Genomic DNA, 12,919 nt, shown 5'->3' on the forward strand with positions numbered 1-12,919 from the left:
CCAGACACGATGCGTTCATTAACTACACAAATCCATTGTCATAAATGGGTAACTTTTCAGTTATCCGGACCAGTGATGCAGAAAGTCCAGGGAACAAGTCAACAGAATGCTCTTCCTCTGTCTTCTGAAGTTTAAAAATATATGCGAACCGGACACAACTTGATATTGTCTGCAAAGATTCTATATTAAAAACAGAAGCTGACGTAAACTTTAAACCGCTGTTGGGCATACATCTCCCACCTATATGCTATACTATGCATTTTATTTTGCATGATAGATGGATTTCTAGGGCAATAAATCCATTAAATTGCTAAGCTAGCTCTGTATATCCGTCTTGCTCAGTATCTTCATTCAAGGCCCATGCAGCCCTGAGTTGTGTCTATGTGTTTTACAGCCTGCCTTCATTTCTCTGAGGTCCTGATGACCTGGAGAGTAGATATTTTTACTCTCCAATTCTTTCATTCCTATTAGAGATGATATGTGTGCAAGAAAGAAAAAAAAAAACTTTTTATATTTAATGTGTGAACTTACACCAGTCGAATCAAGTTTGCAATCAATTGAACATGCTGAACACAAACTTGGCAAGAATGTGGAACCAACTTAAACCAGCAAACCACCTAAAGTTTTTTTCTTTCAGAAGGGATGTCAGATTACGAAATGTACCATGTGCTGAAAATAGGCTCGACAATAACTTGACACTAACATAGGCCTAGTTTCACAGACAGGGCTTAAATTAAGCCAGGATTAGGCCTTAGTTTAATTAGGACATTTAAGTAGCTTTTATAAACATACCTTAAAAAAATAAGTCAGTGCATGTTGCTTTCAGTTAAACCAGCTCCAACATGCATTTTAGTCTGAGACTATCTTAAGCCTTGACTGTGAAACTGAGGTTAAATGTCTTAATAAAATAGTTGAGATTGGCCTCCAATTATGAATTAGTAAAGCCTGTAGGCTACTAACACTGTGCAATCCCTATTTCAGACAGATAATATAATTAATATTAAATGAATAATATTTTTTTGTATAGACTTATACAGCGCGTAACGTAAGATGCATAAAATAAAGTTAAAAAACGTATTTTGCGCAAATCCACGTTGCCCTTTTAAGAGCTGTTTTGGGTCCGCACGTGCGTTCCATATATGGAGGCTCGAGCTTTCATGACCGACAGTAACCTCGCGCATCGCTCTCGCTATAAAAGGATGGAGGAGAGGAAAAAAGTCCGTCCATAGAGAACAAAACACCACCAGTACAATATCGCTGTGAGTGCGTTAAAACAGCTGTTTCTCTTCTCGCCTTAAAGGATTTACAGTTTAGGGCTATATGAAATAAGGAATAATCATTTCGGAGCAAGAAAAAACGGTGAGTAAAATGTTGTGTTTCATTATTTTTTGAGCAGTGATCTCGTGTCAAGTTATATTTCTCACTAATTCATAGATGCACATTTTTTGCTTAAACTTAGCTACTAATTCAGTCTGTTGTTGTTGTTTCCCCTCTAATGACGTGCGTTTTATCGTAAACATGGTGAGTTGTGATGCATTGAAAGCTTCGTGGCAGTTATGCTGAAAACTGATGACAACTGTCATGTTTTATCGTTTTCTTATCGCGACACGTATACATATGCATATTTTAACCTGCTACTTTAATCAGAAACGCTGTTGTTGTTTTTCGTCAACGCTTGCACGGTCGTGTCTTTTGTCATAAACACTTGATGAGTTGTGATGTATCAAAAGCTTCGTGGCAGCTATTAATGTTGAAAAGTTCTGTATGATTGACTACAATTTTCACTCGTAAGCTATTGAAGGAATGACAACTTGAAAAGACAGTTGAACAAAGAAGACTGTAAGTGCTCAGTCGCTTCAGCATCTGTTTGTATAACCGAGTCTGCGCGAAATGACCGAGAGTAACCTCTCCTCTGCGGAACAATGAAAAGAGCTCTTCAACTCTTCTGCATCTTTAAACCATCATGATTATAAACATATTTGGTGGTAAAAACAGCAGTAAAAGGTCTATAGTCCTGTGTATTTTCGTATTTTGCCCCACATAAGTAATTATTGTATAGTAAACATATGTATGTTGCTCTTACATCATCTTTCTTGGACATATTTTAAATCTGTCGTGATGGACAGGATTGATTTATCTTGTTTTAAGTGCCAACTGAGCATAAAACAAATGATATTTGGTGTGTATGTGCCACAATTGGTAGGATTGGCAGCTACGAGGCGAGAGAAGCGATTGATGAAGAAAATGGTAAACAAGGAGAAAAAGCTGAAAAAGAACGCGTCCACTAGGGACGCTCTTTATGATGTTATGTATGAAAAACACAAGCATAAGAATCACACATTACCTCAGACAGATCCGTATCTGCACAAACAGTATAAAAATGAAAGATTTAACACATAGGCTACCATGATACAGATCTTTAGACAGAGACGATGGCAAATATAGGAAATGATTCAAGGAGAAAATGAATAGAAATGTAGAAGAAATGTATACTCAAGTTGCTTTCATCCTTTTTTTTTTTTTTTAAATGCATGTTTTATGGGTTTCTTACCAAATGCAACAAAATGGCTTCTTGTATGCTGGTTATGCCAGTGCCACACTGTCTTGGATTGTTTTAAAAATTAATCAAATGTATACATATCAAAAATACTTTTAAATCAGAAATTTACAATATTATTAGTAGTAGCAGTAGTATTTTAGTATTTTTGAATAACTTAATAGATAAAAAAAAAAACGTCATGCCATTCACTCTGAGTTAGCCTTGACTCATACATTTTCTCAGAAATGATAACCTTTTAATTTATATTGAAAATGCATTACTAGACAATTTAATCAAAACACCAGCAGGACTTATGATTTAGTTCATTATGAAACGTACCAACCCACACACTGGCACTGTTCTGTTTCCTCTCACTGCTTGAAGTTTTCTGATAACAAATGAAAGTGAAAAGAACAGATAAGATGAATGACTTGAAGAAAAGCTACTGTATGTCAATGCCAAAACATTGTGTTTGAATTATCATTTTACCTTGCTAACTTAAAGTAGGCATGAAATGGAAGTTGTGATAGTCTTTTCTTCCCTATCTGAGTGAAATGGCTTCTCAAACAAGATCAAATGTAGGGCAGAACTAGGGTGCTTTGTCCCGCATCCCGCAAAACGTAAGCAATGTCGTGCATTTCAAAATAAAATAGTGCTAAACAATGCGATTGGCGTTTAAAAATCCATTTGCAACATGAACATCATGTTGTAGCTAGACTGGGGAAATAATTAAACCAATGCATTCGTAGAAAAAGATTTTTTCCCCACTGATGACGACTGTGTGGACGGAACAAATTAACCAGTGTAGAAATCATCTTCTTCTAGACACGTACTAGATAACATCCTTATTAAACCTGCCAGATCCAACAACAACACAAAAATACAAGTTCGAGATGCACTGAATCCGGTAACATTTATTGTTTGCAATTTGCATAGTCTAATAAAGGAAAGTAAACTAGGCCTAGTTCCTACTTAAGGACATTTATTTTAATATAAAATGGGATTTTTTGTTCATTATATTTAGTAGACAAAATAGGTCCCATAAATTACATTGTAGCACTCATTCAAAAAGAGTCCAAGCTTATTGACGATTTAAAACGTTATCGTCCAACGTGATGGCAAACAGACTTTCCAACTAATTTATATCAATATTTACATTGTACAATAGTAGTAAATTTATCTCTCTACACCGTGTCCTGCATTGTCCCGCAAAATTACATCTACTGTCCCGCAACAGAGCAAGGTCACCCTCGATTTTGTCCATTGGGAATTGATTGGATGGTTGTGGTTTGCTATTGGTTGATCTCATGTGAGTGACAGGTTAGGGGTGGGCGATATCTCGATATTTACGATATATCGAGATATTTTTTAAACTCGATATGGATTTTGACATATCGTATATATCGATATATTGTTTATATTTAATTCTGATTTCGGCAATTTGCTTGTTTGCCTTCTCTGTGCTGTGCTCGCGCTCGCCCCCGCCCTCCTCCGCCTCCTTGCTTTTGTTCCCCCTCCCCTCGCGTGTTGTCTCATTCAACCAAGTGCCCCGAGTCCGGTCAGGCAGTGGCACATACATTTTTCCCCGCCCAGCGAGTGCTTGAAGTGCGTCAGAAACAGCGCGCGCGCGATCAGTTGTTGTTGGTAATTTTTTGTGTAGCGTCGCCTCTCGCCGCATTGCTTTTGTTTGAGGGCGCACTCACACTTAACATGCTCCCCTGTAGAAACGGGCCTGGCAGCTCGCGCAAGGTCTAGACGCGGTGAAAGTTTCCTGATTGTGACGGATGGCTGAATTTACATGACACATTATAAATTAGCATTAGCCTAAGTTACCTATTCTGCTATACAGTGCCAAAAAGAAGAGAAGAGGATAAAGGTGGATAAAGACAGTCAGACAGAGGTAAAGTTATGTAATGAATGAACAGTTTATCTAATTGTATAGTAGTAAGATACTGTAATTTAATGGCAGTTATTTTTACCTTAAACTTTATGCTAGCAGTTGTTCTGAGTTCCCCAGAGGCCCCAGACAGTGTGATTTTGTGACAATCATGTCAATTTTTAGATGCATTTTTATCACTTATTTTTTAATTAATGTTTTACTCTACAGTTGTGCAGTTTTTGGGGGATATATGGCTTTTTTTTTCTTTTTTTTTTGCCAAAATTAGTAATGATATTTCTATACAGGTTTATTAAAAATAGTGCAATATGTATTATTTCTTCCTTTATTTTACAGTTAAATTATTATTTTTGTATACAGGGATTTTTTTTTTTTAAATGTCGCAGAAGCACTTTGTTCCTACATGAACAGCCTACCTATTTGCACGTCAATAAAAAAAAGACTTTGTGGTATTTGGCATATTTGTTTTTGCAGTAGTTTTTGGGGGGTTATTTTTCCTGTAAAGATATCGAGATATATATCGTATATCGAGATATAGCAAAATATATCGAGATATATTTTTTGCTCCATATCGCCCAGCCCTATGACAGGTTGCTCTGCCCTCACGCCAGTAAACGCATCATCAGAGATGTTGCTACATGACGGAGGGGATGTTATTTTGTTTAAAGATTATGAGTCACATGAATTAAAATCAATAGTGTCCACAAATAGATCATTTACAATAAACACTGTGATATTCCATAAAAAAACCAAATTGATTTCATGGTGACTTTAATCGCTGATTAAAAATGAATGCATTTTGTCAGTAAATTCTCACAATCTGTTGAATGTTTACTCGTCCTAATGTCTATGTTTACTTTTTAATGCAACTCTTAGTCGGTGGTGATGATGTCACGGCGCCCATATTTTAAAGTCCACCTTAGCCTTAGATAAAGCTGTCATGAGATACTTGACCTGTATTTGAGCGTTCCACAGATAGATGACCACAGTTGAACGAGTTGAGCTTGGCATCATTATCTTTACACCTCTTTTCCTGACAGTTGCCTGAGGCGGCGCGGACAGTGTGGAGCCGTGGCAAGATGGCATTCTCCACTCAGTTGGGCTTACTGTTGTGGAAGAACTTCACTTTCCGACGGAGACAGACTGTAAGTACATACCAAATGCGTTGAGATTTTAACGCATCACTTACCACTAATGAATCAGTTATCAAAAGTACCAATGAATGCAACAATCAAAATGCATTTCATATGCAGCAAAACAAATGCCTTTTGTAGCATATGGAGTCCCTAGGCTCACATTTTTCTGTGTGGTGACATCTGTGAGGTTCTGGAGGTCACCAACCCCCGTATTGAAAGGATTGAATAAATACATAAATAAAAAGACAATTTGTGTATAAACACTTTATTGTGTAGCATTTTTAAAGTTTCTGTTGAAGAAACTGTGAAGTAGTTGTACTTGACTAATCAACTTTTCCTTAAAGAAGTCCAGAATGAGAATGTACCTCAAAAACTGATTAAATGATCATGATGTTGGTACGGACACGACAGCACATACATGCACTTGGCACTGAATGTACGAACAGGAGGTTCAGTTGCCTTGTCAGCAGGAAGCCCAACAACCCTCATGATAAACAGGATTTTCTTGACTTCGCTATAATAGTTTATTCAGGATCGGTGAACAGCAGAGAAGAAGTTGTGTAAAGTTCATTAGGGAGGAACCAAAGCAATCCAGGATGTAAAGTTTGAACAAATGAGTAAATATCACACTTTTGGGTCCTTTCTTTTCCAGATTCAGCTTCTGATTGAGATAATATGGCCGCTCTTCATCTTTTTCATCTTGATATCTGTCAGAATGTATTATCCTCCCTACGAGCAACATGAATGTAAGTGGCCTAAGATGGGCCAACAAACACACAAACAAACATTTATTTTGCTTCGAAAATGTTTTTACAATCACAGAATGAATGCAAATGGATCGAATGAGATTAGAAAGTGTTTTTCTTGCCCAAAACAGCAAACTATATGAATCTAGTTTAAATAAACCAAATTGCAAAGAAGATAAAAACCAGCTGTGAATCTTATTTCACTTTCATTATATTGTTCTAAAGCCTCTTTGTAATAACTACTTTAAAATGCAGAATGTTTGCACTGTCTATTTAAAATTATCCTAAATATATTTTATTTAATGTCCCGTGTCACTGTGTCTTACTTCATTCATGTGTCAATATTTGCTCCTCTTTGGAAATCACACTGTTCCCATGAGAGGTCAAGGACAGCAAAACAGCTCCAAGAACCACATGCATTTTGATCACAAGATCTCCAAAACACAGTTTTCTTGCAGTGTCAGTCCCTGTACTTTGAGCTAAAATAACTAAATGTTAGCCTTTTTTGAGTTAGTTAGTTAGTTAGATAGAAAACAGACCTTTCAAACAAAAGGGAAATCATTTCTGCAGGGATGTTTCCTGGAATTATGTTATGAAGTGCAAAGTGTAATCTTGTCCATGTGCATAGATAGTGTAAAATACATAACCTTTTCATCCAATGAACTCTTTATAGAACTAACATAACACTACTTTTGAAAGGAATCAGTTTAAAGCCATCTTGATGATATCCAAAAAATGACATATCTAGTTCAGTCATGAAACTCTAGATGGCACAGGCTGATCGGTCCTTCAATCACATCATTACCGCATGGCACAAGCTGATTGGCCTCTGCTGATCCTGCAGCCAATGAGATTGCTTGCTCAATTATTTAAATAGTCTGGTTCAGTGTTTGCTGTAAGCCATACAGTACGCAATCAGAGTTACTCTGAAACCCTCCACCTCCCCAGCTCCACCTGCCTAGATCTCCTGTGGGATATATATTTGTATCTGTCTATTTATGCATTAGCAAAGTCCATACTTGCAATAATCAACAGCAGCAGCGTAGCAGATCTAGTTCGTCAAGACCAAATACATCAACATATCATCAATAACATGCTAAAACTATTCCAAGAGTTGTCATGATTGAAATATTATCGCGCATTTGTGATCTCATTGTGCATGATTAGTCTGTGCACGTTACTCCAAATGAAATAAACTACATTTTATTCCATTAAACACTTATGGTGGAAATATGGTTGCAAAGGGCATTTCATTTGTTGTAAATCTGATTGCTTTGTCCTATTATTCCAGGCCACTTTCCCAATAAGGCCATGCCCTCTGCGGGGACTTTACCATGGGTGCAGGGCATCATCTGCAATGCCAACAACCCTTGTTTTCGCTACCCTACCCCTGGAGAGACGCCCGGAGTGGTGGGAAACTTCAATGACTCCATGTAAGTGAATCAAGATTTTGGCCTGCATTGGATTTTACAGTACTTTTTATGTACTATAAAATAAAAACACACACTTTACAACAAGTTTTTAATCATGTGAATGTCACTGTCATCATTTACAGCATCTCCCGACTGTTCACCGATGCCAAGAAAATTCTCCTCTACAGCCAACAAGACAAGAGCTTCGAAGGTTTCAAAGGACTCGTCCGGGCCTTGAGAAAACTGCAGAGGAACACTGAAGGTCTGGCACCTTTGTGCTTCTTTCACAACATTTGGTTTTGTAGTCATTTAAATGTTGTACTTTAAAATATGTACACTATCATTCAAAAGTTTGGGGTCGGTGCTCATCAAGGCTGCATTTGTTTGATCAGAAATGCAGTAAAAAAAAAAAAAAAACAGTAATATTGTAAAATGTAATTTCATTACTTTATACTGGAGCATCATTACTCCAGTCTTCAGTGTCACATGATCCTTCAGAAATCATTCTAATATGATGATTTGAAACCTTTCTTATTATTATCAGTGTTTTAAGCAGTTGAGCTGTTTCATATTTTTGTGTAAACCTGATATATTTGAAAGTCTTTACTGTCACTTTGGATCAATTTAATGTGTCCTTGCTGAACAAAGTATTAGTTTCTTTAAAAAAAATTTACTGACCCCAAACTTTCGAACACTAGCGTATGTTACCAAAAACAGCATTGTTATTGGTTCAGTTTGTTGTTAGTACTAAGTATTGTAGTGAAAGAATGGAATCATTATCAGAATCGATAAATGGAATCAGATTCCGAATCTTTAGGGTTTCCTCCACTACTGTTGGAAACAAGTCTGTTGCAAAAGATCTGTGTCAGTTCCTCTCTTGGTATCAAGTTTCACAGTTTCTAAAGTCACTCTGCCACTTTTTAGCATTATTTACTCTTATATATGCCTCAGTATTGGTTGATAACTAACTGGGCCAGTGAAGTTGAACATCGGTGTACCCAATGAAATGGAAACACCATAGGGATTCGTGTGTCTGTTTCCTATCACACATCCGGCTTAGGTGCGGCTTCTCAATTTAGGTTCAGGGTTGAACCTTTACATAGCTCTTCAAATAAGAAACATGTTCTGTTTTAGATATGTTTGATTATTGAAGTGTTAAAACGGGGGCACAATGTGCTTGTTTTTTTTCTCTTGCTTAAGGGCCTGTTTACACCTGGTCACTTCATGCTTTTTTACTGATCAGACAGCTATCTGATTTATCGAAAAGATTCCATTTACACCTGGTCACATAAATGTGTTTTTGCAAAACGGATATAAATACGATCTTCGATTCCCGCGCTATATGCAGATTTAATGGAGTTCACGTCACCGAAAGCAACAGATATGAGCTGCAATTTATTGGTCCTTAGCTAATTTCAAAATCAAAGGAGAGTACTCCGCAACTATCTCCGCAATAGGAGAGTACGGCAACAACACTGATAAGATCATTTTGTTTCTTTACTTTTAATTAAGATGATTGTGCGTTAAGCGTCTGCGACTTACTTTCACTTTGATTTGAGATAATTTGCACGTTGGCTTGATGAATAGATGCTCATCTGCGGTGATGCGTTCTGCAGTAGCGCCGTCATATTTGGCTATAACATGACATATAGCCTATAACACGCTCTCACACTTTATTTTTTAGCATTGTTGGGAGGAGGAAAATTGACATATGTGGTTTCAACAACCAGATGCATTTACACTTGTCTAGTTTCGTCTGGAATGCGGCCCAGACCACCTCCTGAAGTGGTTTGAGCGATCGGATTTAAATCCACCTCGAATGCGTTTCGGAAGGCATTTATACCTGGTCTTTATTAGACCTGGATAGGTATCCGATCACAGAAAACGCATGAAGTGGCCAGGTGTCAGCCCCTAAAAGATAGTGATGTTCATAATAGCATTAAAGGTGCAGTAAGCGATTTTTGAGAAACGCTGTTGTAAGTGGATCGGATCGAGCGCCACAACACACTTGTAGCCAATCAGCAGTAGGGGCGTGTCCACTCATGATGGGGAAGGAGAGAGTGAGCCAATCAGCAGTAAGGGGCATGTCCACTCATGATGCGGGATTAGAAAGAGTGAGCCAATCAGCAGTAGGGACGTGTCAACTCATGATGGGGGAGGAGAGAAAATGAGCAAGAGGGAGATTTGAAGAAAGACTGTAGATAGAGAAATGGCTGAGAGACATTACAAAAGAGAAAACCTCAGAGGAATATCATGGGAAAAAGAAGGGTTATGTTCAGGCAAGACAACAATGATTGATTCTCATAAATTGCTTACTGCACCTTTAAGTCCTATGTGATTGCAAAAGTGTTTTGCTATGTGGTTGCTATGCGGTTGCAAGGGTGTTTTAGGTGGTTGCTTTGTTGCCCTGTACAAGTATTATGCTCTGTTCCGATCCTATGGGATTTTTTTCCTATTTTTCGAGGTGTTTCGATAGACACTTGCAGAAGTGATACTTAGACTGATAACTCACTGTAATGGTTGATGAGAGAGGCTTGTGGGAGTTGATACTCACAGTTGACAGCATTTAATTAATGTTCCCGGAGGGGCTGCTGTTTGCATCTGGGGCTTGAGGAACAGGAAGCTTGCTTTGCCCACCGTGGATTAGCAAGCCTCAAGAGTCAGTGGTTTAAGATGATCATTTTATGCCACAGAGACACTCATGTTTCATAAGTGTGCTCTTTTTGAGGTTCTAGGACATTTCGCTAGGGAAGAGTGAGGTATGGTAACTCATTACCAGGTTTTGTAAAGGAGGGTTAAACTGTTTGAGGTGACGCTATAGCAAAGAAAAAATCGCAGATTAGATATCTTTGATATGGCAGTTGTTTCTTCTAGATGAGTAATACATTAAATGGAGACTTTTGATAAGATCTCCTAATTCTCAGATTTTTCCTCTGAGGAAAAATGTTGTAGTGAATGTGTCTCAACACTGTAAAAAAGAAGAAGGATTTTTCAATCCTTTAAAAAGGATTGTTCACTCTTTGTATGTTTGGTTGGATTAAAACGAACTCTGGTGCGATTGCTCTGTTAGTGCGGTTCATTTGAATAAGTGTGAACGCTGCCATCTGAACCCCGGTGCACGTTTGGAGCGAGAGAGACGCTGACATTTTTTTAAACGCATTAAATATGAACGCAACACGGACCAAAGACATGTAAACACACTAAAATTGGCATTTTAGTTTCAGCCTTTCTTCCTAAATATGTCATGTTTAATTCAATGGTCGTTTCTTTGTAATTATATCTGAAATTTACTAGCAATTTCTTAGTGAAAATTCTTTCAAAGTAAATCACACATCAATTTTTATTCAGCAAATGAGTTTCAAAACTGCTTCTCAGCTTTAGCCAGATCTCAAATAATCTGAACTATATTTGTTTTATACTTTTACTCTATGTCAGTAATTATCACTTCTGTGGCTGCTTTTACTTGTCCTTGTAAAGTAGAAGCAAAGTTTAATGCTGATAAAATGTTTAATGCTCTTCACATTAAAAATCATTTTTGCATAAATTCTGCACCCCCTGAAACGTTTACAGCTCATTTCCCAAGAACCTTCCAGAATAGTAAAGCAACAATAAGAAAATGTGAAAAGTGCACTGTGGTGATTTCAGAGATCTGACTGGGGAAAGAATGACATGTTGTAACCCCAGAGGAGAGAGACTGACTCAAACCAGTTCATACTGAAGATGAACATTCGGGAATGTTCTGACACGCAGCACAATGAGCTCTGTGGAGAACACTGCTCTAGTCACTTTCTGCCTTTTGTTTTCCCTCCGTCCTTTGCTGTGGATATCTTGCATGATGAACTCGGAGTTGAGAGCTAAATGGACGATTCTCTCGTGACTGTAACGCAATGGCATTACCTCACTCGCTTTATCATTGAGTTAGGAAGTGCAGTAGAGTCATACTTAACACAATGTTCTGAATGACACCCTTTGTTAGAAATGATAATATTCATGGTGCAATTGTGAATCACTGGTTAATTAAAAACAGCAATTAACCAGTGTTAGTCATCATGATTGAGATGACGTTATCAAACTCAAGTATATAAATTATATATATAAGCTTAGTATATTTATATATATCATGCTGACTAATATATATTTCAAAGTATTTTGCTTAATTTTGTATTTGATTACATTCATTTTATATGGTATCTACTTGTTCATATTTTTAGTCTCAAAGGGTTTTCTTTTTCTCCTAGGTTTCAAACTGAAGGACTTCCTCCATGATAATGAAACGTTGTCTGAGTTTCTCGAGAAAAATGCTACCCTGCCCAAGCATGCTGTGAGACAGATAGTGGAGGCTAACGTCAACTTGGAGAAGGTAAATGAACTCGCCAACATTCATGAGCCGCTTAAAAATAAAAATAAACATAAAAAAAGAGTATTGAATCAACAGACATCAAGTACTTTTTTTTGTTTGTCCTTCTGGTGTTGTCTTTAGTTACCTTCACGCATATAAACAATGCTTGCGTAGTCATTATATGGCATGTATCCTGAGACCATTGCGTAACACGTATGCTTGCTCGTACAGATATGATGCGATGTGCTTTTCAAAGCCCCGTGCATGCGTTCATACGCTCTCCCATGCGGATGACCTTGGTGTATTGGGACAGGACTCGATCGGGCAGATGTTACTCATAATGGATCTCCTTTGCACAGTTGTACTGAGAGAGCCGTGCACGTGCGTTTGGGGGGGGGTGAGAAGGGGTGGAGACACATGACTGTTCCCCTGCAGAGCTACGGCCAGAGAGCAATTCCTGGAAAACTGAGACAGGACGAGCTATTCTCAGCACCTCTGACAGATGTGCTGCAAGATAGAGGCCACTTTGACAACACTGTACCTCCGCTTTCTTAAAATATTCCCAGCGTTTCATTCTACACCTATCATACGTCAAAAAAGTAGATTCATTGTTTATGGATTCTTTAAAACAATGGCCCCAAAAAGACATTTGGAGCTGCATTTAAACTGTATAAAATTCATTGCATTCAAAACATTCTAACATTTAACAACCAAAAAGTGCTGAAATACTTCTGATCTTCATAATGAACATCAAATATGTTTTCTATATAATTTAAAACAAACTAAAAGCTTATTTAGCTTTAGCTTATTTGTGCTATCGTTCTTTAAATACTACTAGTAATAAATATTA

At 37.6% G+C, this 12,919-nt stretch overlaps 1 protein-coding gene across 3 annotated transcripts in view; it reads left to right on the forward strand.

Annotated features, from left to right (window-relative positions):
• Positions 1 to 1,177: 1,177 nt before the first annotated feature.
• The window catches only part of abca1a (ATP-binding cassette, sub-family A (ABC1), member 1A), a 43,526-nt gene continuing 31,784 nt past the window's right edge, over positions 1,178 to 12,919 (forward strand). For all 3 annotated transcript variants that reach the window (XM_084402012.1, XM_084402013.1, XM_084402014.1), the window contains exons 1-6: positions 1,178 to 1,359; positions 5,477 to 5,581; positions 6,225 to 6,318; positions 7,610 to 7,751; positions 7,874 to 7,992; positions 11,969 to 12,090. In XM_084402012.1, the coding sequence (XP_084258138.1) occupies positions 5,516 to 5,581; positions 6,225 to 6,318; positions 7,610 to 7,751; positions 7,874 to 7,992; positions 11,969 to 12,090 (543 nt within the window). In that variant the 5' untranslated portion in view covers positions 1,178 to 1,359; positions 5,477 to 5,515. The remainder of the gene's footprint in view (positions 1,360 to 5,476; positions 5,582 to 6,224; positions 6,319 to 7,609; positions 7,752 to 7,873; positions 7,993 to 11,968; positions 12,091 to 12,919) is intronic.

The sequence above is a fragment of the Rutilus rutilus genome (genome assembly GCF_951802725.1).
Source record: "Rutilus rutilus genome assembly, chromosome: 2".
In the NCBI taxonomy this organism is placed as follows: Eukaryota; Metazoa; Chordata; class Actinopteri; order Cypriniformes; family Leuciscidae; genus Rutilus; species Rutilus rutilus.